This window comes from Heterodontus francisci, chromosome 29, assembly GCF_036365525.1.
Source record: "Heterodontus francisci isolate sHetFra1 chromosome 29, sHetFra1.hap1, whole genome shotgun sequence".
Classification (NCBI taxonomy): Eukaryota; Metazoa; Chordata; class Chondrichthyes; order Heterodontiformes; family Heterodontidae; genus Heterodontus; species Heterodontus francisci.
Window position 1 is genome coordinate 50,095,050 of NC_090399.1, and position 22,412 is coordinate 50,117,461.

Here is a 22,412-nt window from a genome sequence, read left to right on the forward strand (position 1 = left end):
CAGGCAGCCGAGGTCTAACAGTGAATGATGTTTCCGTTTGGTCCATGAACGGCCTTAACTCAGCCGGTTCACATTGAATTTCACCTCAATAACTGCTGAGTACAAGAACCACAAGCTGCTGAGTGAATGAATGAAACCTTTCCTGTTAAATCATTAAAGATGAATTCAGACAAGTCAATCAGTGACAATTATTTATTGACGATAAAACACAATTATCACCATTTGTAGTTAAACATTGATGATATAAATAATAGCAGATCAGAATAGTTACTGACACTATCACCTAGTAATTTAAATAATAAATAATGAATAGATGGAGACATTTATGGAAATGAATGTGTTTGTGAGATAGCTGAGTATATCATTGGAATTCAGCATGAATTGGGCTTCTCATTGTCAAACTCTAGCTGAGATCAGAGTGTGAGACTGATATCAATGAGACAGATTAATTTAAAGAGTTATTCCTATAATATTTGACCAGTTAACTGTTTGAGCTAGCTAGTTTATTGAGGTAGATTCAGGTCTTTTGTTCCTTTTCTTATCCCATTACCATTCCCTTGCCTTGCACCATGAAACCTTTTGTCATTTAATCTCTCCTGCCTCCAGTCGATCACAGACCTTCCCTTTTGTTTTTTCTCCCAGCCTTCTCCCGTTCACTTGCTCAAAACCCATTACATTTCTAACATTTCCCAGTTCTGATGAAAGGTCATTGATCAGAAACATTAACTCTGCTTCTCTCTCCACATTTTGTTGCCAGACCTGCTGAGGGATGAGGGATTTTACTTACCAGGTTAGTTTGGAGAAGCTGGGGATGTTCTCCCTGGAGAAAAGGATATTGAGGGGAGATTTGGGAGAAGTGTACGAGGTGATAACAGGTTTAGATCAGGGAGACAAGGAAAAACTGTCCCCATTAACTGATGGTACAAGGACAGATTGTAGGATTTGGGCGAGAGATGCAGAGGGAATATGAGGAAGAACTATTTTACTATTTATCCCGCCCTAAAGCAGGCCTCTATCGGGCGGGTCAGTGAGACTGACTGGATTGCGTTCCGGAGAGCCAGCATGGATTCGATGGACCAAATGGTCTCCTTCCATGCTGTAAATGATACTATAACACATTATAACACAAGACTTCCAGAAACTTCTGCCTTTACTTGAGTTGATTACCCTGCCCGGGGACAGGAAGCGTTGAATTGGTGACGGGGTTTTCTCTTCCATTCGAATCCTCTGCTCCGGTTGAATTCACTTTACACAGGAGTGACTGTGTGGGAACTCACTGGCTCAACTCTCACCTTCCTTCATCACACATCACCTGTAACACTGAGTAACTCTGTTCTCCCGAAGGTCACTCTGGCTGTGAGGCCGATCACATTACTGATACTGGATTTAAACCCCAGCTGAGAATCTCAGTCAGAGAATCAGGATCCCAACCTGGAGTATCCGGGATCCACTGTTCAACCTGTATATTGACGGTGGAAAAGATTAATGGTCAGGAGGACAGTGAAATTATTCTGACTGGTTTTAACAGTGCCTGGGAGGGTGAGACAGGGTCAGGAGGACAGTGAAATTATTCTGACAGGTTTTAAAAGTGTCTGGGAGTGTGAGACAGGGTCAGGAGGACAGTGAAATTATTCTGACAGGTTTTAACAGCGTCTGGGAGGGTGAGACAGGGTCAGGAGGACAGTGAAATTATTCTGACTGGTTTTAACAGCGTCTGGGAGGGTGAGACAGGGTCAGGAGGACAGTGAAATTATTCTGACAGGTTTTAACAGTGTCTGGGAGGGTGAGACAGGGTCAGGAGGACAGTGAAATTATTCTGACTGGTTTTAACAGCATCTGGGAGGGTGAGACAGGGTCAGGAAGACAGTGAAATTATTCTGACAGGTTTTAACAGTGTCTGGGAGGGTGAGACAGGGTCAGGAGGACAGTGAAATTATTCTGACAGGTTTTAACAGTGTCTGGGAGGGTGAGACAGGGTCAGGAGGACAGTGAAATTATTCTGACTGGTTTTAACAGCGTCTGGGAGGGTGAGACTGGGTCAGGAGGACAGTGAAATTATTCTGACTGGTTTTAACAGCGTCTGGGAGGGTGAGACAGGGTCAGGAGGACAGTGAAATTATTCTGACAGGTTTTAACAGCGTCTGGGAGGGTGAGACAGGGTCAGGAGGACAGTGAAATTATACTGACAGGTTTTAACAGTGTCTGGGAGGGTGAGACAGGGTCAGGAGGACAGTGAAATTATACTGACAGGTTTTAACAGCGTCTGGGAGGGTGAGACAGGGTCAGGAGGACAGTGAAATTATACTGACAGGTTTTAACAGTGTCTGGGAGGGTGAGACAGGGTCAGGAGGACAGTGAAATTATTCTGACAGGTTTTAACAGTGTCTGGGAGGGTGAGACAGGGTCAGGAGGACAGTGAGATTATTCTGACTGGTTTTAACAGCGTCTGGGAGGGTGAGACTGGGTCAGGAGGACAGTGAAATTATTCTGACAGGTTTTAACAGCGTCTGGGAAGGAGAGACAGGTTCAGGAGGACAGTGAAATTATACTGACAGGTTTTAACAGCGTCTGGGAGGGTGAGACAGGGTCAGGAGGACAGTGAAATTATTCTGACTGGTTTTAACAGCGTCTGGGAGGATGAGACAGGGTCAGGAAGACAGTGAAATTATTCTGACAGGTTTTAACAGTGTCTGGGAGGGTGAGACAGGGTCAGGAGGACAGTGAAATTATTCTGACAGGTTTTAACAGTGTCTGGGAGGGTGAGACAGGGTCAGGAGGACAGTGAAATTATTCTGACTGGTTTTAACAGTGTCTGGGAGGGTGAGACAGGGTCAGGAAGACAGTGAAATTATTCTGACAGGTTTTAACAGTGTCTGGGAGGGTGAGACAGGGTCAGGAGGACAGTGAAATTATTCTGACTGGTTTTAACAGCATCTGGGAGGGTGAGACAGGGTCAGGAGGACAGTGTTAATGTCACAAATTGATTAATGAGGGGAAAAATTGAAATTTCACTTACTGTATTATGAAGAAGCTGGAACAAAGATGTCAGAAGCTACGAAAAGAAAAACAGAAAGTAGAAATGTGAATAAAGTGTAGACGTAGAGAGTGTGCGATAATCTACATCACTCACTGGGCCCAGGATTCAGTCACTACCCAGCATGAACTGAACAGCCTCACACATGGTGACTGGGGGGGAGGGAGGGTCTGGAGGATGAGGGACTTGAGGATAAGTGTCCCATCTATGTAACCCTGAATCAATGAATCTAGGAATGGAGTATGAGGGACTGGAGGTTGAGGGACTGGATTCTGAGGATCCAACCTGTCAACCGTGAGTCAGTGACTCCAAGACTGGAGGGTGAGGGACTGGAGGCTGAGGGACGAGAGGGTGAGGAAATGGAGGTTGATATTTCCACCTGTCTAACCCTTAATCAGTGAATGCGGGAGTGGCCAATGAGGGACTTGAGGGTGAATAGCTGGAAGGTGAGGGACTGGAGGGTGAGGGATTGGAGTTTGAGGCTCCCACATGCTTAAAAGTGGGTCAGTGACTCCAGGACTGGAGATAAGAGACTGGAAGGTGAGGGCATGGAGGGGTAAACGCTGGGGTTGAGGTTCCCACATCTGGAACCCTGAGTCAGTCACTCCATGATTGGAGGCTGAGGGACTGGAGGGTGAGGGACTGGAGGTTGAGAGACTGGAGGCTGAGGGACTGGAGGTAGGCAGTGACCTCCCCTGTGGAATTTGAGTATTTGAGCCTATATTCTCCAGTGTTTATAAGAATGAGAGATGATCTCATTGAAAGATATAAAATTCTTTGAGGGTTTGACAGGGAAGATACTGAGAGACTGTTTCTCCTGACTGGAGAGTCTCGAACCAGGGGACACAGTCTCAGGATAAGGGGATCAGTCATTTCAGACTGAGATGAGGAGAAATGTCTTCATTCAGAGGGTTGTGAATCTCTGGAATTCTCTATCCAGAGAGCTGTGGATACTCAGTCCATGAGGATATTCAACACTGAGATCGATAGATTCTTCAGCACGAAGGGAATCAAGGGATCTGGGAATAAAGTGGGAAAGTGGATTGGAATTGAGTTGAAGTGGAGTGTCTTGAAATCATAGAAATTTCCAGCACGGAGGGAAACCATTCAGCCCATCTTCCAGTGCTGGCCCTTTGAAAGAGCCATTGTGTTTGGTCCCTCATCCCCTCTTTTTGTCTGTAACCCTGCAAGATCCACATCCTGATGTATCGCTCGAAATCCCTTTCTCCATGGGAGCAAGAATCTCCTTCTGGAGAATTCCCAGGAAAATGTAATTCGACAACTGTAAATCATGACTATTTCATTCCCAACAATCTGTCCCTCATTTACTTACTGTGAGCTGTTGTGTCGGTCACACTTGGTGAATCTGTGGAATCAAAATAAATGTCAGTTAGAATGGGGAATAACCCATTATCAGAGAGTGAGCAGACAACAAGTGTGAGGGAATAGAGATTGTGTAATAAATACACAGTCTGACACTCCCCTCAATCCTTACACTTTATATCGATACTGTAGATCTCTCCCATTCCATCTATATTCAGTAGGTCAGGATGTGAGTGTCAGTGCTGGGTTTGATGTTCGACATTAGACCTGGTCTGGGCCAATCACACAAAGGAAGATCAGACAGCGAATAAGACGTCTTTATACGAGTGTATCTGTGTGTGGGAATTAAATCAGTTCATTCAACACAGTGTCCTGTACTCCCACTACTGGAGATTCCCTCACACTCACTCTGTCCCCTCAGTTCTACATTCCCTCTCTCTCACTCTTCCCTCTCAGTGTCCTGTCCTCCCAGTACTGGAGATTCCCTCACACTCACTCTGTCCCCTCAGTTCTACATTCCCTCTCTCTCACTCTTCCCTCTCAGTGTCCTGTACTCTCAGTACTGGAGATTCCCTCACACTCACTCTGTCCCCTCAGTTCCACATTCCCTCTCCCTCACTCTTCCCTCTCAGTGTCCTGTCCTCCCAGTACTGGAGATTCCTCACACTCACTCTGTCCCCTCAGTTCCACATTCCCTGTCTCTCACTCTCCCCTCTCAGTGTCCTGTCCTCCCAGTACTGGAGATTCCTCACACTCACTCTGTCCCCTCAGTTCCACATTCCCTCTCCCTCACTCTTCCCTCTCAGTGTCCTGTACTCCCAGTACTGGAGATTCCTCACACTCACTCTGTCCCCTCAGTTCCACATTCCCTCTCCCTCACTCTTCCCTCTCAGTGTCCTGTCCTCCCAGTACTGCTGATTCCCTCACACTCACTCTGTCCCCTCAGTTCCACATTCCCCTCACTCAGATTCTTACCTCTCTGTTGCATTTTCCAGATGATTATTCCGATTATTCCCAATATAACAGCCAGTGCAGCGATCACTGATCCAGTTATAATTCCAAGATGCCAGCGTCCCCCATTGTTTTCCGGGATTTCTGAAACACAGTTGAATAATATCAGGATGGTTTCTCTGTTCCCAGATCCATTCCCAGTTCTGTATTGATTGGGGACAATTTTATCCGAACCCGCCTGTTGGGAATTGTTGGGATTGGTTGAAATGCTGGTTTTACACCTGCCTGATTTCACTCTGCAGTGAAGTCACTGAAGATTCACATTGATGGTGGTGTAAAAACTGTGTTGTCCCAATCCCGTGGGTTACCTTCCCGACCAGTTCAGTTATAATAATTCCTGATGTCTCTGTGTCCTGTCCTTGTTCAATCCCCAGGGTTACATTGTACGGCCCAGGAGGCAGTATCACTGATGCTTTTCACATTAAACTTCAAAGTGATGAGGAATAAACTGACCACAGTAAACTAGACTGAGCTGTTAATGAGTAAAACTACAGGTAAACTGTGCAGATGGTTCAAAAGAAGCACTTGGTACAATACAACACCAGGACTTCACCCTAAACTACTGCAGTTAACCCACCATGCTCAACACATGAAATAAGTGAGAGAATCCACTCAAAGAAAAGGCTTCCACAAATGACCAGAGACTGAGTTCCAGAGAACCTAGACAAGAATCAGCTGATCAGAGAGAGTCAGTATGGATTTGTGAAGAGTAGGTCATGTCTGTCTAATCTCATTGTATTTTATGGGGAGCTCACTAACATGGTGGATAAGGGAGTGTTTATGGATCTGGTCTTTATGGACTTGATCAGGTTCCACACAAGTGATTATTGACAATAATAAGAGCGTATGGAATTGGAGGTAATCTTTGATATGGGTGAAAATTTGTTGGGAGGGAAGAGATTTTTTTAAGACGTTCACTGATAGATTTTTATTGGGTGAAGGCAGCAAGAGGTATTGAGGAATAGCAGGTAAATGGAGTTGAGGTACAGAACAACCCTGATCTTATTGAAATGTGGAACAGCCTATTCTTGTTCCTTTATTGCAAACGTGCACACACACATCCAGTGCAGTTCCTTACCCCACTGATGCAGCTTGGCCTCTGCCAGGCTGCTGTGATCAATTCGACAGGAGTATTGATCCTCTTCCCCAGCATTTATTTCAATCTCTTTCTGGATCTGATGAGTCCCATCGTGGTTCGGTCGCACCCCCGAGGATTGGCTCTCAGACATTACCTCTCCATTCCTGAGCCAGTTCACCTCAATGTCTACAGGATAAAATCCAGTAACCAGGCAGGAGAGAGTGAGCGGCTTGTACTGACTATTGGGGTCACTTCTGGAGATGAACACTTCAGGCTGAACTGTAATGGGAAAGGATAAAAACACAAACAATACACAGACACTGAATGGAACGAGATAATGGATTCATAGATCAGTGATGTTAGATCAGAACATGGGATAAAAACTGAAATAAATACCTTTCCTTTCAAAATATTTCTCTCCAGCTCGCAAATATAACTGTAGATGCTTCACAGATCGTTCTTCCAGATAGACTTTCCAATACTTGTTCCAGGATTCATCAGAATTCCATTTCTCCTTAACCCTGACTGCATTATGATTGGTTGCAATCCATCTCATTCTGTCAGACTCTAAACTAATATAGTCCTTTCCATCATATCCAACATGCATCGATCTCTTAATGGAGCCATCGTGAGTGACCTTAACACTAGTCATCCATTGGAAAGTGTGAATTCCTGTCAGTGACCAAACAGGGATCAATAATTAATAATCAACTGCTAATGGAAAATCACAAACTGTCTGATCAATGGGGAAAGGGCCTGTATTAACAGGGGCGTCCAGAGGACTGAACTACTGCAAATGTTTTACTCTTGTTCAGAAAAGGGTTAGAGAGACAAACCTGGTAATTCCAGTCTAGTCAGTTCAATATCAGTAGTGGGGAAGCTCGTAGAAACAGTTCAGGCAAAGGCTGAGCCCAGAGATAAAGAAACACGATATGTGGAACAGACAGAAAAACTACAATTCTTCTGCCTCACTTGGTGGATGAGAGAAACCTTTCAGAGATATTATAAGTTCTAAGTGGAATAGAAAGATTTAATATAGAGAACTGCTGTTAGTTAAACAACATATTGAATTTAAATAATTTAAAAACAGAAAGTGCCGGAAAAACTCAGCATGTCTGGCAGCATCTGTGGAGAGAGAAACAGAGTGAACATTTGAGCTCTGTGACCTTACATCAGTATTTCCAGTACTTTCTGTTTTTATTTCAGATTTCCAGCATCTGCAGTATTTTGCTTTTACTTGAATTTATATGATGTCTTTAACATAGAATGTTCAAATGTGCCTCACTGGAGTGTTATCAGACAGAACTTAGGGCAAGTGACAGAAAGTTAGGTCAAAGAGATAGGTTTTAAAGAGAGCTTTAAAAGGAGGAGAGAGAGCTGGAGATGTTTAGTGATAGACTCCCAGAGCTTAGGGCCCAGGCCATCAGTGGATGAGCGATGGAAATTCGGGTTGCACAAGGGGCCAGAGTTGGAGGAGTGCAGATATCTCGGAGGATTGTAGGGCTGGAGGAGGTTGCAGAGATAGGGAGGGATAAGGACCTGGAGGATTCAAACATGAGGATGAGAATTTTAACTTCAGGACATTACTGGACCTGGAGCCAATGTAGTTCAGTGAGCACAGGGGTGAGAATAGAATTTATTCAGTGCTGAATCACACGATCATAAACATCGCAAAACCCTTCAAGTAGATTGAGATACTTTGAAGAGCAGTGAATGTTGTTCTGTAAAGAAACATCTTCAGTGCAGGACTGATGACAGGAAGTATTTCTTTATATAAAGAGCGATCAGTATCTGTGATGGTCTCTGGGTCGGGTGCTGGGTTTATAATACTCACTACCCTTCCCTTATAACACAGACACATGGACACCTTTGATTATTACTAAACAGACTAATACTACCAACTACAGGTAGAGCTCATGAAACCAGTACCAATTACACTCATGGGCAGATAATTCATCATGGGCTTGTAATCTGTGTCTCCAGACTACTCAGGCTAGTGTCACGGAAATCTAGGTAGAGATTTGTTTCGAAAGTGTTCCCGCATCCAGTATCTTTATATTGTTAATCATATGCATAACATAGGCACATAGCAGCAGGCCATTTAGCCGATCAAGCCTGGCCCGCATTTTAATACGATCATGGCTGATCATCCACTTCAATGCCTTTTTCCCACACTATCCTCATATCCCCTGAGGTCATTTGTAATTAGAAATCTGTCAATCTCTGCTTTAAACATACTCAGTGACTGAGCACAGTAGAAAATTCCAAAGATTCACAACCCTCTGAGTAAAGACATTTCTCCTGATCCCTGTCCTCAGTGGCTTCCCCCTTATTTTGAAATTGTGTCCCTGGTTCTAGACTCCACAACCAGGGGAAACATCTTACCTGCATCTACCCTGTCTATCCCTTTAAGTATTTTGTAGGTTTCAATGAGATCACCTCTCATTCTTCGAAACTCTAGAGAATACAGGACTAGTTTCCCAATTTCTCTTCATAGGACAATCCCGCCATCCCGGAAACAAGTCTGGTGAACCTTCCTTGCACTCCCTCTATGGCAAGCATATCCTTCCTAAGGTAAGGGGACCAAAACTGCACACAGTACTCCAGGTGTGGTCTAACCAAGGTTCTATACGATTGAAGCAAGATTTCAATACTCCTGTACTCAAATCCTGTTGTGATAAAGACTAACATACCATTAGCCTTCTTAATTGCTTGCTGCACCTGCATGTTAGCTTTCAGTGACTTATTGACAAGGACACCCAGGTCCCTTTGTACATCTACACTTTTGAATCTCGTACCATTTAAGAAATACTCTGCACATCTATTCCTCCTACCAAAGTACATTCCACATTATATTACATCTGCCACTTTCTTGCCCACTGACTCAGTCTGTCCAAATCCTCTTGAAGTCACTTTGCATCTCCCTCACAACACACATTCCCACCTAGTTTTGTGTCATCCACGAACTTGGAAATATTACATTTGTTCCCCATATCCAAATCATTGATATATATTGTGAACAGCTGGGGCCCAAGCACTGATCCCTGTGGTGGCCCACTTATCACAGCCTGCCAACGCGAGAATGACCCGTTTATTCCTATTCTCTGTTTTCTGCCTGTTAACTAATCCTTAATCTATGCCAGTATATTACCTCCTATCCCATGTGCTTTAACTTTGCTAACAAACCTCGTTTAGGGGACTTTATCAAAGGCCTTTTGAAAATCCAAGTATACTACATCCACTGACTCCCCTTTACCAATTCTGTTAATAACATCCTCAAAAAATTCCAACAGTTTCGTCAAACATGATTTCCCATTCATAAATCCATGTTGACTATGCTCAATCAGATCATTATTATCCAAGTGTCCATTTATCACATTCTTTAGAATAGATTCTAGCATTTTCCCACTGACTGATGTAAGGTGAACAGGTCTGTAATTCCCTGTTTTCTCTCACCCTCCCTTCTTAAATAGTAGGGTGATATTTGCTACTTTCCAATCTGCAGGAATCGTTCCAGGATCTATAACATTTTGGAAAATGATCACCAATGCATCCACCATCTCCATAGCGACCTCTTTCAATAGTCTGGGATGTAGAATATCAGGTCCCGGGAACTTACCAACCTTCAGCCCCATTAATTTCTCCAACACAATCTTCTCACTAATAATAATTTCCTTTAATTCCTCATTCTCCCTAATCCCTTGGATCTCTAACACTGGGAGATTTCTTGTATCTTCCTCAGTGAAGACAGACACAAAGTAATCATTTAGCTTCTCTGCCATTTCTCTATTCCCCATTATAAATTCTCTTGACTCGGCCTTTAATGGACCCACATTGCTCTTAACAAAATGTTTCCTTTTTACGTCCCTGTAGAAGCTTTTACATTCCATTTTGATATTTTTTGCCATCTTACATTCATATTCTATTCTCTCTTTATCAGTTTCTTGGTTCTCCTTTACAGTATTCTAAAATCCTCCCAATCCTCAGGTTTACTAATTCTATTTACTATTTCTGGCAACTTTATAGTCCTTTCCTTTTAATCTTATACAATCCTGAACTTATTTGTTACCCACGGTTGACTGCCTTTACTTTTGAAGTTTTTGTGCCTTGAAGTAATGTATCATTGCTGTAAACTATGTAATATTTCTTTCAAGACTATCCATTGCCTATGTACTGTCATATCTTTTAATGTATTTTCTCAATCCATCTCAGCCAATTTTCCCCTCATACCTTCATAACTTCCTTTGTTCAAATTTAACACCCTGGCTTCAGATTGAACTACTTCACTTTCAAACATAATGTAAAATGTTATCATATTATGGTCACTCATTCCTAAAGGTTCTTTTACAACAAGATTATTAATTAGCCCTTTCTCGTTATGTAATACTAGATGTAAAATAGCCTGTTCTCTAGTCAGTTCCTCAACATAATGCTCTAGAAAACCATCCCTAACACTCCCGAAACTCATCCACCACAGCATTAGTGCTCATTAGGTTTACCCAGTTTATAAGGTTAATACATAAACACATTTCTACTCCCTGCTGTACAAATGGTTCAAATGTCATTTCGTCAACATGCACATGGACCTTTCCTTCCTACACACACACGACCACACACACATACAACTTTGTAACTATTTCAATCCGAATAGGGAGAAGGAACAGAATAACTGTCCGTATCTCCCTGATTCATGGTGTCCCACACACTGTCTGCCCCAGTGCCACAGACTGCAGTATAACTATGGTTGGGTACCTGTCTGTCACCCATTAAACACATCAGTTAGTGGGAGATTCTGCATTGCTGATCTTACCGGAAGTTTGGTTTGTACTCTTCATTATCATATTCAGATTCTCCTTCACCATGTCTGATCGTGAGGCCCCAATACCTGTGATATATTCCCAGTATTCCACACTGAAAGAGTCTGCCATGAACTGCTGCCTGGGGATTATCCGACCAATATTCGTGTCATAACAATCTATTTGAACTCCATTGACCATCGCGACACCAATAACCTGAGGAAAATCTTCAATACCAGAGACTGCTGTGTATATCACAGTAAATGTGTTACTATCTGTAAAACAATGAAAGGGACATATTAATAAACATGTACACTCATTACTAGTTAGACCCATCCACAGTCTGGGACACATGCAGGGGTTGGGTGATAATCCCAGAAGAGTAACCTAGGACACGCTCAGATGTGTCTGTAAATACTTTTGGAGGTCGGTGGTAAGTTTAAATGTTTTACTACACGCCTCATTTGGAGGACACGAGTGGTGTTGATTTCTGTCCAGTGGGACTGAGGTTCCCAGTGTTACCTCCCTTTCAACTACACATCTCACTGTCTTTCTTCATTCCTCCCCCTTCCAGCTGACTCTGTCACTCAGCCAGAGGAACTGTGATGTCTCTGGCACCGACTGGGCACTGCAAACTTCCTTCTCAGATATATAGGTGAGGGAATGGGATTATCCTGAAAACATACAATCCAATGACACATTGAAGAGGAATTCTTTCTAAACAGTTCATACAGACTTAGTTCTTGAGGTATCCATCAGTTTTGCAGTCAGCTCTTTAGAAAAAAGAATATGTTAAACACATTCCAGCCGGAGAGCCATGTCTTAGTTTGGTCAATGTAATTCACTATTTTCACGTTTGTTTTGGTTAAATTGTCAGCACTGTGGAAACACAGTCAATTTTTTCAGTCGCTCCTGAGGTTAAAGTGCTGCAGCAAAATGCATTTTAGTGTCCTGTAATGTTTAGGACATCTTTATTTAAAAAGACCTTGTTTAAAAAAATTTAAACTCACTGAAGCGATACAAAGCAAGAATGTCTTCAATGTGGCTGAGCGTACATTTCCGTGGAGTTGAACAATTTGTACAAACCCTCACCCAAAGTTAAACATTAACCCCAGAGAGAGAGATAGAGGGAGACAGAGAGAGAAAAAGTGAGAATGGAAAGCTGAATTCTGTACTTACTGGGATCGACCCAGGAAAAACACAGGGAGATGGAGAAAAGGATCAGCAACATTTGGGGAATCCACTGTCCCTATTCACTAAGACTAACACTAACAATTACTGCTTATTAACTGAAATTCCCAGAATAAACAACATGTCTATCCAGACCCCATTTACTGTCGAACTTGAAATATGATCATTTTCTGAACTGAAACTGCAGAACCAGCGAGTGATGATTGGTTAGTCTCTGAAAAATGACCCAATGAAAGAGATAAACAGGAACCTGTCACCAGTTACCAGGAAAGTGAACACAGACAGGGTCGAGATTCAGGCTGTGAAACTGACCCGAAGAGCTGAATTTTCGCCACTGGAGCAGGGAACAGGAGCTGGATTTGTTTTCGGGTCAGGAACCTGCTTCTGGTGGAAAACTGATTAAAGTTAACATTTTCACGTGGGGGGGGGGGGGGGGGGGGGTGCATTAGTTGCTATGGAGACGGGTTCCGTGTCCACTCAGAGCCAGTGGGGGCGGCAACAGAGGCGGGTCAGATGAAATGTGGGACTGATTTAGACTCCTGGCAGCAGCTATCATTGAGGCTGCTGGTTGTCCGAAGGGAGAAATCTGCTGGTTGCACCAAAGACTTTGACAGCAGCAGAGGGAAGTGGGATGTCACAGGGAACTGGAGGCCTTGCACCCGGGACAGGGCTGCCCCTCGCTTCATTGATACTGAACTGGATCTAACACTGAAGGCTGCGAGGGAGAGGAGGGAGGTCCTCTTCCTGGAGGATGGCAGGAGGAGGCCAACACTTCACACCGAGCACTGAGTGGGTCACCCTGATATACTGTCCCTGTCTCTGTCTCCTGTTTTCCTCTACACTGGGTAAATGATGACACTTTAAGCAGACGTATGGGATCCTTTTATTACTGCTGTGACAGGAAAAGTGGTTTGAGGTTGTGAAAGAGGTAACAGGATCCTCCACAGTGAGGACAAAGCCTCTGGGCAAATGTTCTCCCTTCATTGGCAGTAAGTAATGAGATGCTCCAGGTTGTGTTTTCCATACATGTGTTAGCACAGGTATCTCAGACTCCCTTCCATATCCTGTCTCTCAACCTGGGGCAGAGGGGCTCAGTTGAAATGTTCCTCAATCAGGAGATCCCTGACTGTCATGTCATCCTCACCGGTCCTTCACACCCTGAGCCATGCCCAGCCACCTTGTTGTGCAGCAGGGGCACCTCCCTGTTCAGTGTCAAGTCCCTCTGCCTTCTCTTCCTCGTCCTCCTCCTCCTCCTCTCTCACCTCCTGCTCCTGCTTCTCCCCTGATGAGCTGTCTCCTTCCAGGGCCTCGCCGTCCTCAATGTCCACACCTCTCTGGAGGACCATGTTATGGAGAGCACAGCAGGCCAACACAATGACCAAGACCCTTGTAGGAGGGTATTGGAGGGTGTCACCTGACCGGTCCAGGCACTGGAAGCACATCTTCAGAAGGCCGATGGTCTGCTCAATGGTTATTCTATTGAGTAGGTTGAATTGGTTGTATCGCCTCTGTCTGAACTCCTGTAGAGAGGTGAGTAGCCATGTCTTTAAGGGATATCCCTTATCCCCTAGGATTCATCCACACACTTTACAAAGAACAGTACAGCACAGGAACAGGTCATTCGGCCCTCCAAGCCTGCACTGATCTTGATGCCTTTCTAAACTAAAACCTTCTGCACTTCTGGGGTCCGTATCCCTCTATTCCCATCCTATTCATGTTTTTGTCAAGATGCCTCTTAAACGTTGCTATCATACCTGCTTCCACCACCTTCCCCGGCAGCAAGTTCCAGGCACTCACCACCCTCTGTGTAAAAAAACCTTGCCTTGCACATCCCCTCTAAACTTTGCTCCTCTCACCTTAAACCTATGTCCCCGAGTAACTGACTCTTCCACCCTGGGAAAAAGCTGCTGACTATCCACTCTGTCCATGCCACTCATAACTTTGTAAACCTCTATCATGTCGCCCCTCCACCTCCGTCGTTCCAGTGAAAACAATCCGAGTTTATCCAACCTCTCCTCATAGCTAATACCCTCCAGACCAGGCAACATCCTGGGAAACCTCTTCTGTACCCTCTCCAAAGCCTCCACATCCTTCTGGTAGTGTGGCGACCAGAATTGCACGCAATACTCCAAGTGTGGCCGAACTATGTTCTGTACAGCTGCAGCATGACCTGCCAATTTTTATACTCTATGCCCCAACTGATGAAGGCAAGCATGCCATATGCCTTATTGACTACCTTATCCACCTGCGTTGCCACTTTCAGTGACCTGTGGACCTGTACGCCCAGATCTCTCTGCCTGTCAATACTCCTAAGGGTTCTGCCATTGACTGTATACTTCCCATCTGTATTAGACCTCCCAAAATGCATTACCTCACATTTGTCCTGATTAAACGCCATCTGTCATTTCTCCGCCCAAGTCTCCAACCGATCTATATCCTGTTGTATCCTCTGACAATCCTCATCACTATCCGCAACTCCACCAAACTTTGTGTAGTCTGCAAACTTACTAATCAGACCAGCTACATTTTCCTCCAAATCATTTATATATACTACAAACAGCAAAGGACCCAGCACTGATCCCTGCGGAACACCACTAGTCACAGCCCTCCATTCAGAGAAGCACCCTTCCACTGCCACCCTCTGTCTTCTATGACTGAGCCAGTTCTGTATCCATCTTGCCAGCTCACCTCTGATCTCGTGTGACTTCACCTTTTGTACCAGTCTGTCATGAAGGACCTTGTCAAAGGCTTTACTGAAGTCCATATAGATAACATCCACTGCCCTTCCTTCATCAATCATCTTTGTCACTTCCTCAAAAAACTCAATCAAGTTAGTGAGACACGACCTCCCCTTCACAAAACCATGCTGCCTCTCTCTAATAAGTTTGTTTGTTTCCAAATGGGAGTTAGTCCTGTCCCGAAGAATCCTCTCTAATAGTTTCCGTACCACTGATGTAAGGCTCACCGGCCTATAATTTCCTGGATTATCCTTGCCACCCTTCTTAAACAAAGGAACAACATTGGCTATTCTCCAGTCCTCTGGAACCTCACCTGTAGCCAATGAGGATGCAAAGATTTCTGTCAAGCCCCTGCAATTTCCTCCCTTGCCTCCCTCAGTATTCTGGGGTAGATCCCATCAGGCCCTGGGGACTTATCTACCTTAATGCTTTGCAAGACTCCCAACACCTCCTCCTTTTTGATAACAACATGACCGAGATTATCTACACTCACTTCCCTGGACTAATCATCCACCAAGTCCTTCTCTTTGGTGAATACTGATGCAAAGTACTCATTTAGTACCTCGCCCATTTCCTCTGGCTCCACACGTAGATTCCCTCCTCTGTCCTTGAGTGGGCCAACCCTTTCCCTGGCTACCCTCTTGCTCTTTATATACGTATAAAAAGCCTTGGGATTCTCCTTAATCCTGTTTGCCAATGATATTTCATGACCCCTTTTAGCCCTCCTAACTCCTTGCTTAAGTTCCTTCCTACTTTCTTTTTTTTCTTTTCTTTTTCTGAGGCCCTCAGATTCCAAGGAAACTAAATGCTAATGCCCATGTTTCTTCTTGACCTTCCTTGTCTCCAGGAATTCCTGTGAGACTGGGCTGGGAACGCACCTTGTGACCCTGTTAAAGTTTCTCTCTGTGAATCTCAGTGAGGATTTCCACCAGTCTGGAGTCTGGGCCTCACTGTCTGGTCAGGATGTGGTGTGAGATCAGACGGAGCCAGTGAGTTACACGCTGCTGTCATCTTCACCCCCACATGACCCTCATTGGGAGTGGGGGTTAAAATCAGGCCCCATTCCCTCTACCTGGGAACTCATTGATCATTGTCTGTGTGATGAACGTCCCTCATTGAAACTGTGTCCTCCTGGTCCTAATCTCAGTTTTGTGAAAGTCATTCTCAGATTTCCTCTCCCTGCACTGTGTTTCTTGTTTTATAAATCTCTTAGGTGCTGCCTTTCCTGGTTGAATATCCCAAGTCTGTGCTGTCTTTCCTGATAACTCAGAGCCCTGACCCTGGGGGTGCGTCAGGGGGTTTCTCTCTGCACTGCCCCCAGGGTCTGAGTGTCTCCCCTGTGTCTCAGTGACCTGAACTGGACTCAGTACCAGTGAGAACACTGGGCTTCATGGGTTTACCAGGCAGCCGAGGTCTAACAGTGAATGATGTTTCCGTTTGGTCCCTGAACGGCCTTAACTCAGCCGGTTCACATTGAATTTCACCTCAATAACTGCTGAGTACAAGAACCACAAGCTGCTGAGTGAATGAATGAAACCTTTCCTGTTAAATCATTAAAGATGAATTCAGACAAGTCAATCAGTGACAATTACTTATTGACGACAAAACACAATTATCACCATTTGTAGTTAAACATTGATGATATAAATAATAACAGATCAGAATAGTTACTGACACTGTCACCTAGTAATTTAAATAATGAATAGATGGAGACACCTAAAAACAACAATAATTTGCATTTATGCAGAATCTTTAATGTAGCAAAATGTGTAACAGGAGTGTTCGCAATAAAAGTATTTTTAACACTGAGTAAGAGGAGGCGATACCAGGACAGGTGACCAAAAGCTTGGTCAAAGAGGGAGGTATTGAGGAACATTTTAAAGGGGGAAAGAGAGCTGGAAAGGTGGAGAGGTTTAGAGAGGGAATTCCAAAGCTTAGAGCCAAGGCAGCTGAAAGCACGGCCTCCAATGGTGGAGTGATTAAAATCAGGGATGTGTAAGATGTCAGAATTGGAGGAACTTGGAGATCTCGAAATGAACATGAGAGTTTGTGAAGGTTGTTCAGTGTATCATTGGAATTCAGAATGAACTGGGTTTCTCATTGTCAAATTCTCAGAGATCAGAGTGTGAGACTGATATCAGTGAGAGAGATTAAAAATTAGGATTTACACTTTCAATAGCCAACAAGTTAACAGTATGAACCAGCCAGTTTATTGAGTAGGTTCAGGTCTATGTACTGCTAGTTAACAATGTTTCCAGTGCTTACACGACTCTATCGTTATGAGGTTGAGTTGATTATCCTGCCCTGGGATGGGGAATGTCCAATTGGTGACGAGGTTTTTTCCTCCATTCGAATCCTCTGCTCCGGTTAAACTTACATTACACACGAGTGATGTGTGGGAACTCACTGGCTCAATTCTCACCTTCCTTCATCTCACATTACATGTAATTAAACAAGTCTCTAATTTCTGTCTGTAACTGACTCATATAACCTTTATTACGACCAAGTTAGAAAGGGGTCTAGGGTTCCCTCTAGCCTTCACCTGGACTTACTGTAACAGAGTTTAATTTTAAACACATAGTGTTTTTAGCTCCCCATTAGTGAATACTTGTTCAATGATTTCCAATTATAAGGCCAAGAAATCAGCCAAACAGGTTTTTTTAGGTTTAAAGAAGAAAGGTTGAACTGATTAAACTTAAACTCTAATTCAGTTAACGCCAACGGATACACGACGAGGCCATGCTGGCATGTATAGGCAATCCACACATGCAAATAGAGACAGAAAAGAGTAGAAGAAATGAAGTGGAAAAGTTTGAGGCAATATCTGAGAGGGTTCTTGTTACAGTTCTTCGCGCTGACTGTATTCTACCTGATTGTCGGGAGATCTTGCTTTTCGTTGGGGCCAAGTATTCTTCTTAAACCTTGTTCACTGTAGGAAACTTTTCTGTCTTGGGGTTCCTGTGTCTTCAGTGGATTTGGAGTTCCATGAGAAAGAGATGGGAGCACATAGAAGAAACCTTCTTAGTCCAGGAGCAAACAGTCTTTCTGGGGTCTAACTTTTCACATTTTTCGGGGTTGGCTGACCAGACAGTAAGGGTTTTCATCCAGGATTCCTCCCGGACTTCCTTTAACCTGCCCTCTTGGTCACACTTTTTCCCCTTCCTTGTCTAACATTTTGTCAGCCTTGTGCCTGCCTGTCCCTTTTTGTTCTCGGCGGGGGTCCTTTACAGTTCACCAACCCTCTGCTGGAGGATCCTCCCAATACTGGTACAGGACTTAGGGGTGCACGTTTCACTGTAGGTTGGAGTTTCCCCTCAACCTGGCACATTTGACAACTGCTGCAATACTCCACCACATCTTTGTGGAGTTTTGGCCGGTCAACACAGACCAAGTGGCCCCTTTCTGTGCCTTAAACTTTCTATGATTTTCTAAACTACTGTCTTATGCTGGCTTTGGTCTTTTGTATAATGGCATGTACAGCCACTGTAGTTTTGTGGGCTCTTCTGAATATTTCTGTCCAGTATCTCTGTGCCACCACTAACTGGTGAACTACTGCCCACTCCTTGGTCTCAGGTCTGGGAGGAGAACTCCATTTCCTCATCAGTACCTCATTCTTTAAATAGTAGCAATCAGGGACTCCCTCTGCTTCACTTTCAGACTGGGCAGCCTGTGCGAACTCTCGCAATACTGGGTCGGCTCGCTGAGCTTCAGCTGGGGAAAATCCATTCATTTCATTCCCTGGTCTCCTAACTTTCCAAAGAAAGTCTCAGACAGGTAGACCTCATGGTCAACTGCCTGCAGTGCTAATTCAGTCTCCTCTGGGGGAGCTGGTTTGATCATGACCTGATCCACTACACATGCAGGGAAATTACAGGGGTCCGTCTCCTACCACTGCCCTGTCTCTCTGACCTCCTGCAGTCTTTTTTTCACTACTGGGGGGACTACCAACTTCACCCCCACCAGATCATTACCTAGGAGCAGGTCAACCCCATCCACAGGCAAACAAGGGATAATCCCTACGGTCACTGATCCCGAAACTAGGTCACACTCCAGGTGCACCCGGTGTACGGGAATAGGCAAACACTGCCCTTCAATAACAATCACCACCATTCTGGTAACCTTCCAGAATCCTATTAAATTTTCCTGCATGTGCAGTGGTAAGCTTCCTGGTTTGCACTCTTACTGCAGTTAAAGCCACAGTTTGTTCTGCTGTGCTTCCCATAAGGGTCCTGTCTTCTTTGAGTATGTGTGCCCTGATTAACCCTACTGGTTTTCCCTATAGTTTCCAGCAGTGAGATTTTAAATACCCTGCTTTATTACAATGGAGGCACACAGATCTCCGGGTCTCACTCTTGCTCACAGCACCTTCCTTTTTGGCGACAGGAGGGCCCCTTGTGTCTCCTGATTTCCTTTCCCTCCCAGGACTGCTTGGGCTCCTATCACCTTCCCGCCCTTTGTCCTATTTGGAATAGTGGGGCTGACTAGGAAAGGTTCTCCCCTGGGAAACCGACTTATAAATTAAAGCAAACTCATCGGCATGGACGGTCGCTTGATGGGCTCTCTGAACCTGCTGCTCCTCTACATGGGTCTTTATGGAGAGTGGGAGAGAGTGTTTAAATTCCTCAAACAGAATTACTGCTCTGAGAACCTCATAGTTGAGCTGCAATTTAAGAGCCCTCAGCCAGTGGTCAAAAGCCAGCTGCTTACTTCTTTCAAACTCCAGATAAGTTTAATTAGCTTGCTTCTTGAGGATTCTAAACTTTTGGCGATAGGCTTCGGGTACTAATTCATATGCCCCAAGGATAGCATTTTTGGTCAGTTCATGATTTGATGAACTCTCATCTGGCAACAGGGAATAAACCTCGTGAGCTTTTCCGGTTAGTTTGGTTTATAATAAAAAAGGCCAGGTCTCAGCTGGCCATTTTAGCTACCTTGCCAAATTCTCAAAGGACACAAAAAATTCTTCCACATCTTCCTCATTGAATTTTTGGATTAGTTGAGCTAATTTTAACAATTTTATACCCAGCCCTGAATTCTGCTCCTCCATATTGGCCATGTATTCACTGGGGTTACTCTGTCGGCCCCTAGTTAACTCAAGCCGCTTCAGCTCTCTCTCTTTCATTCCTTACGGAATATTCTTTCTCTCTCCCTCTCCTCTAATTCAAGTTTTCTTTGTTTCAGTTGTATCTTTGCTAACAACACCCTGTCTGGGTCTGCTTCTAACCCTGTTTCTGCTTCTTCGGATACAAGGGAAAAATGGTTGGCCATTAACCTTAGGAGTTCAGACTTCCTAACCTTGCCATGTACAGTGACCCCACACTGCTCAGCCATTTTTCTCAACTCCTCCGCAGACAGTGTTTTTAACTTATCTCAAGTTACTTCACCCTGGCATGGAGAACTAATAGCTTCAGTTGCAGACATGTTAGTATTCAATCGCACACAACCACAAGAAAACCTGTATTAAGATGTTGCTCTTTTTTAATGGGGAACAATTTGGCTTCGCACTTCCAATTTCATTTGTTTGTCTGTGGTTCAATTCCGGACGCTAGCCCCCAAATTTCTGTTACGACCAGGTGAGAAAGGGGTCTAGGGTTCCCTCTCAGCCTTCACCTGGTCTTATTGTAACATGGTTTAATTTTAAACACACCATGTTTTTCGCTCCCCCTTGGTGAATCTTAGTTCACCGCTTTCTAATTATAAGGCAAACAGGCTTTCTTAGGTTTAAAGCACAAAAAATTTAATTTATTAAACTGAAATGTAAACTCTAATTCGGTTAACGCCTACAGATACATGATGCACCCACACCTACACACATGCAAATAGAGACAAAAAAGAGCAGAAGAAATAAAGTGGAAATGTTTGAGTCAATATCTGAAGAGGGTTCTTCGCGCTCACTGTAGAGTCCTTGATTGTTGGTAGATCTTGCTTTTCATTGGGGACCAGGATTCTTCTTAAACCTTGTTCGCTAACGGAGACTTTTCTGTCTTGGGGTTCCTGTGTCTTCAGTGGATTTGGAGTTCTGTGAGATAGCGTTGGGAGCAGACAGGAGAAACCTACTCAGTCCAGGAGAGAACAGTCTTTCTGAGTCCAAACTCTCTGTGGCTAGTTCAAAAAACCCTGAACAGCCAGTTAGCCATGTGACTTCATCAAATCAGTCCTGACCCTTGTGGATTTGGCCATCTTAGCAGTCATCCTGGAATGTGAGCTTCCTCACCTTCAATGTCTGGTGATTCAAAGTCCATTGTGAGTTGAATGTGTCAGGGAATGGTCCTTTGTCCTTCCAAGCACTGTCTGTTAATGTGCAAATGTCTTTCCAGCCAAAGGCCTGGTGATTTTTTTAAACAAGTTCTTTCTTCACTCCAGCAACAGCTTAAAATCAATGTTCATATGACAAAATCCAAGTGCCTCATTCTTGGCAGGTTTGTGGGGACGGTCTGCATGACAATCCGATTTCTAACCATTTACTCTCTGTCCTGATTTACTTTGTGCTTGTTTAGCTTGCTTTCAGTATCTGTAAAGAGAATCTGTGGAACAGTAAAACAAAGAACAAAGAACAAAGATAATTACAGCACAGGAACAGGCCCTTCGGCCCTCCAAGCCTGCGCCGATCCAGATCCTCTGTCACAAACTCTCTGATATACCTTGAATTTAAATGTAAAACCCCCTCTATTAAATTCCCCAGTCTGGGGGATACAGTGTCTGAAGGCTGCATCCCTCATGGTGACAGTCACCTGCAACAGCTGTGTCAATGTTCTTGAAGAGCTCTCGGTTAATGAAGCCTGGGATATCTCACCATGCCAGACTGGAAAACTACATCCCCTAACTTTTCAATCTCTTCCGAACACAGCACTGACTGCATCCCAGATAATGAGACATCTCTGGACATATGTATGTAACACTGGATCTATATCTGTGTGTGTACATTTCTCTCTCTGACCATTAATATATGTGTGTGTGTGTGCATTGATGTACGTAACATTGTGCCTATATCTGTGTGTGCACATCACTCTCTGTCCATTAGTGTGTGTGTGTGTATTGATGTATCTAACATTGTATCTATATGTGTGCATCTCTCCCTGTCCATTGGTTTATCTGTGTGTGTCTATATATACTGATGTATCTAACATTGTGCCTATATCTGTGTGTGTACATCTCTCTCTGTGCATTAGCTTATATATGTGTGCCTATATCTATCTCTGCCGGTCTCCCTTTACCTGTCTTCCTATTTCTATCTCACTCTG

General features: G+C 44.1%; 1 protein-coding gene across 3 annotated transcripts; it reads right to left on the bottom strand.

Annotated features, from left to right (window-relative positions):
• Window positions 1-215: 215 nt before the first annotated feature.
• On the bottom strand, window positions 216-12,815 carry LOC137346282 (class I histocompatibility antigen, F10 alpha chain-like). 3 transcript variants are annotated; one of them, XM_068009750.1, is made up of 8 exons: window positions 12,746-12,815; window positions 11,257-11,517; window positions 6,843-7,118; window positions 6,447-6,725; window positions 5,333-5,452; window positions 4,368-4,400; window positions 3,017-3,052; window positions 216-1,459 (listed from the first exon to the last, which is right to left on the bottom strand). In XM_068009750.1, exons 2-7 carry the CDS (start codon window positions 11,441-11,443, stop codon window positions 3,021-3,023), a joined length of 927 nt encoding a protein of 308 aa, XP_067865851.1. In that variant the 5' UTR covers window positions 11,444-11,517; window positions 12,746-12,815; the 3' UTR covers window positions 216-1,459; window positions 3,017-3,020. The 3 variants fall into 3 exon arrangements, 2 of the variants coding, with proteins under 2 accessions (XP_067865851.1, XP_067865850.1); XM_068009749.1 differs by lacking the exon at window positions 12,746-12,815 and adding an exon at window positions 12,422-12,628; XR_010968693.1 differs by lacking the exons at window positions 216-1,459; window positions 12,746-12,815 and adding exons at window positions 4,530-4,689; window positions 12,422-12,628 and having other exon boundaries at window positions 3,015-3,052.
• Window positions 12,816-22,412: the final 9,597 nt, after the last annotated feature.

Excerpts from the sequence above, each read along its gene's own strand:
- LOC137346282 (XM_068009749.1), bottom strand. The coding sequence starts at position 12,473 with ATGTTGCTGATCCTTTTCTCCATCTCCCTGTGTTTTTCCTGGGTCGAT. Across the intron at positions 11,518-12,421 it reads TTTTTCCTGGGTCGATCCCA|ATAGTAACACATTTACTGTG; the intron begins GTAAGTACAGAA and ends ATTGTTTTACAG. Across the intron at positions 3,053-4,367 it reads GACCGACACAACAGCTCACA|CTTCTGACATCTTTGTTCCA; the intron begins GTAAGTAAATGA and ends TTCTTTTCGTAG.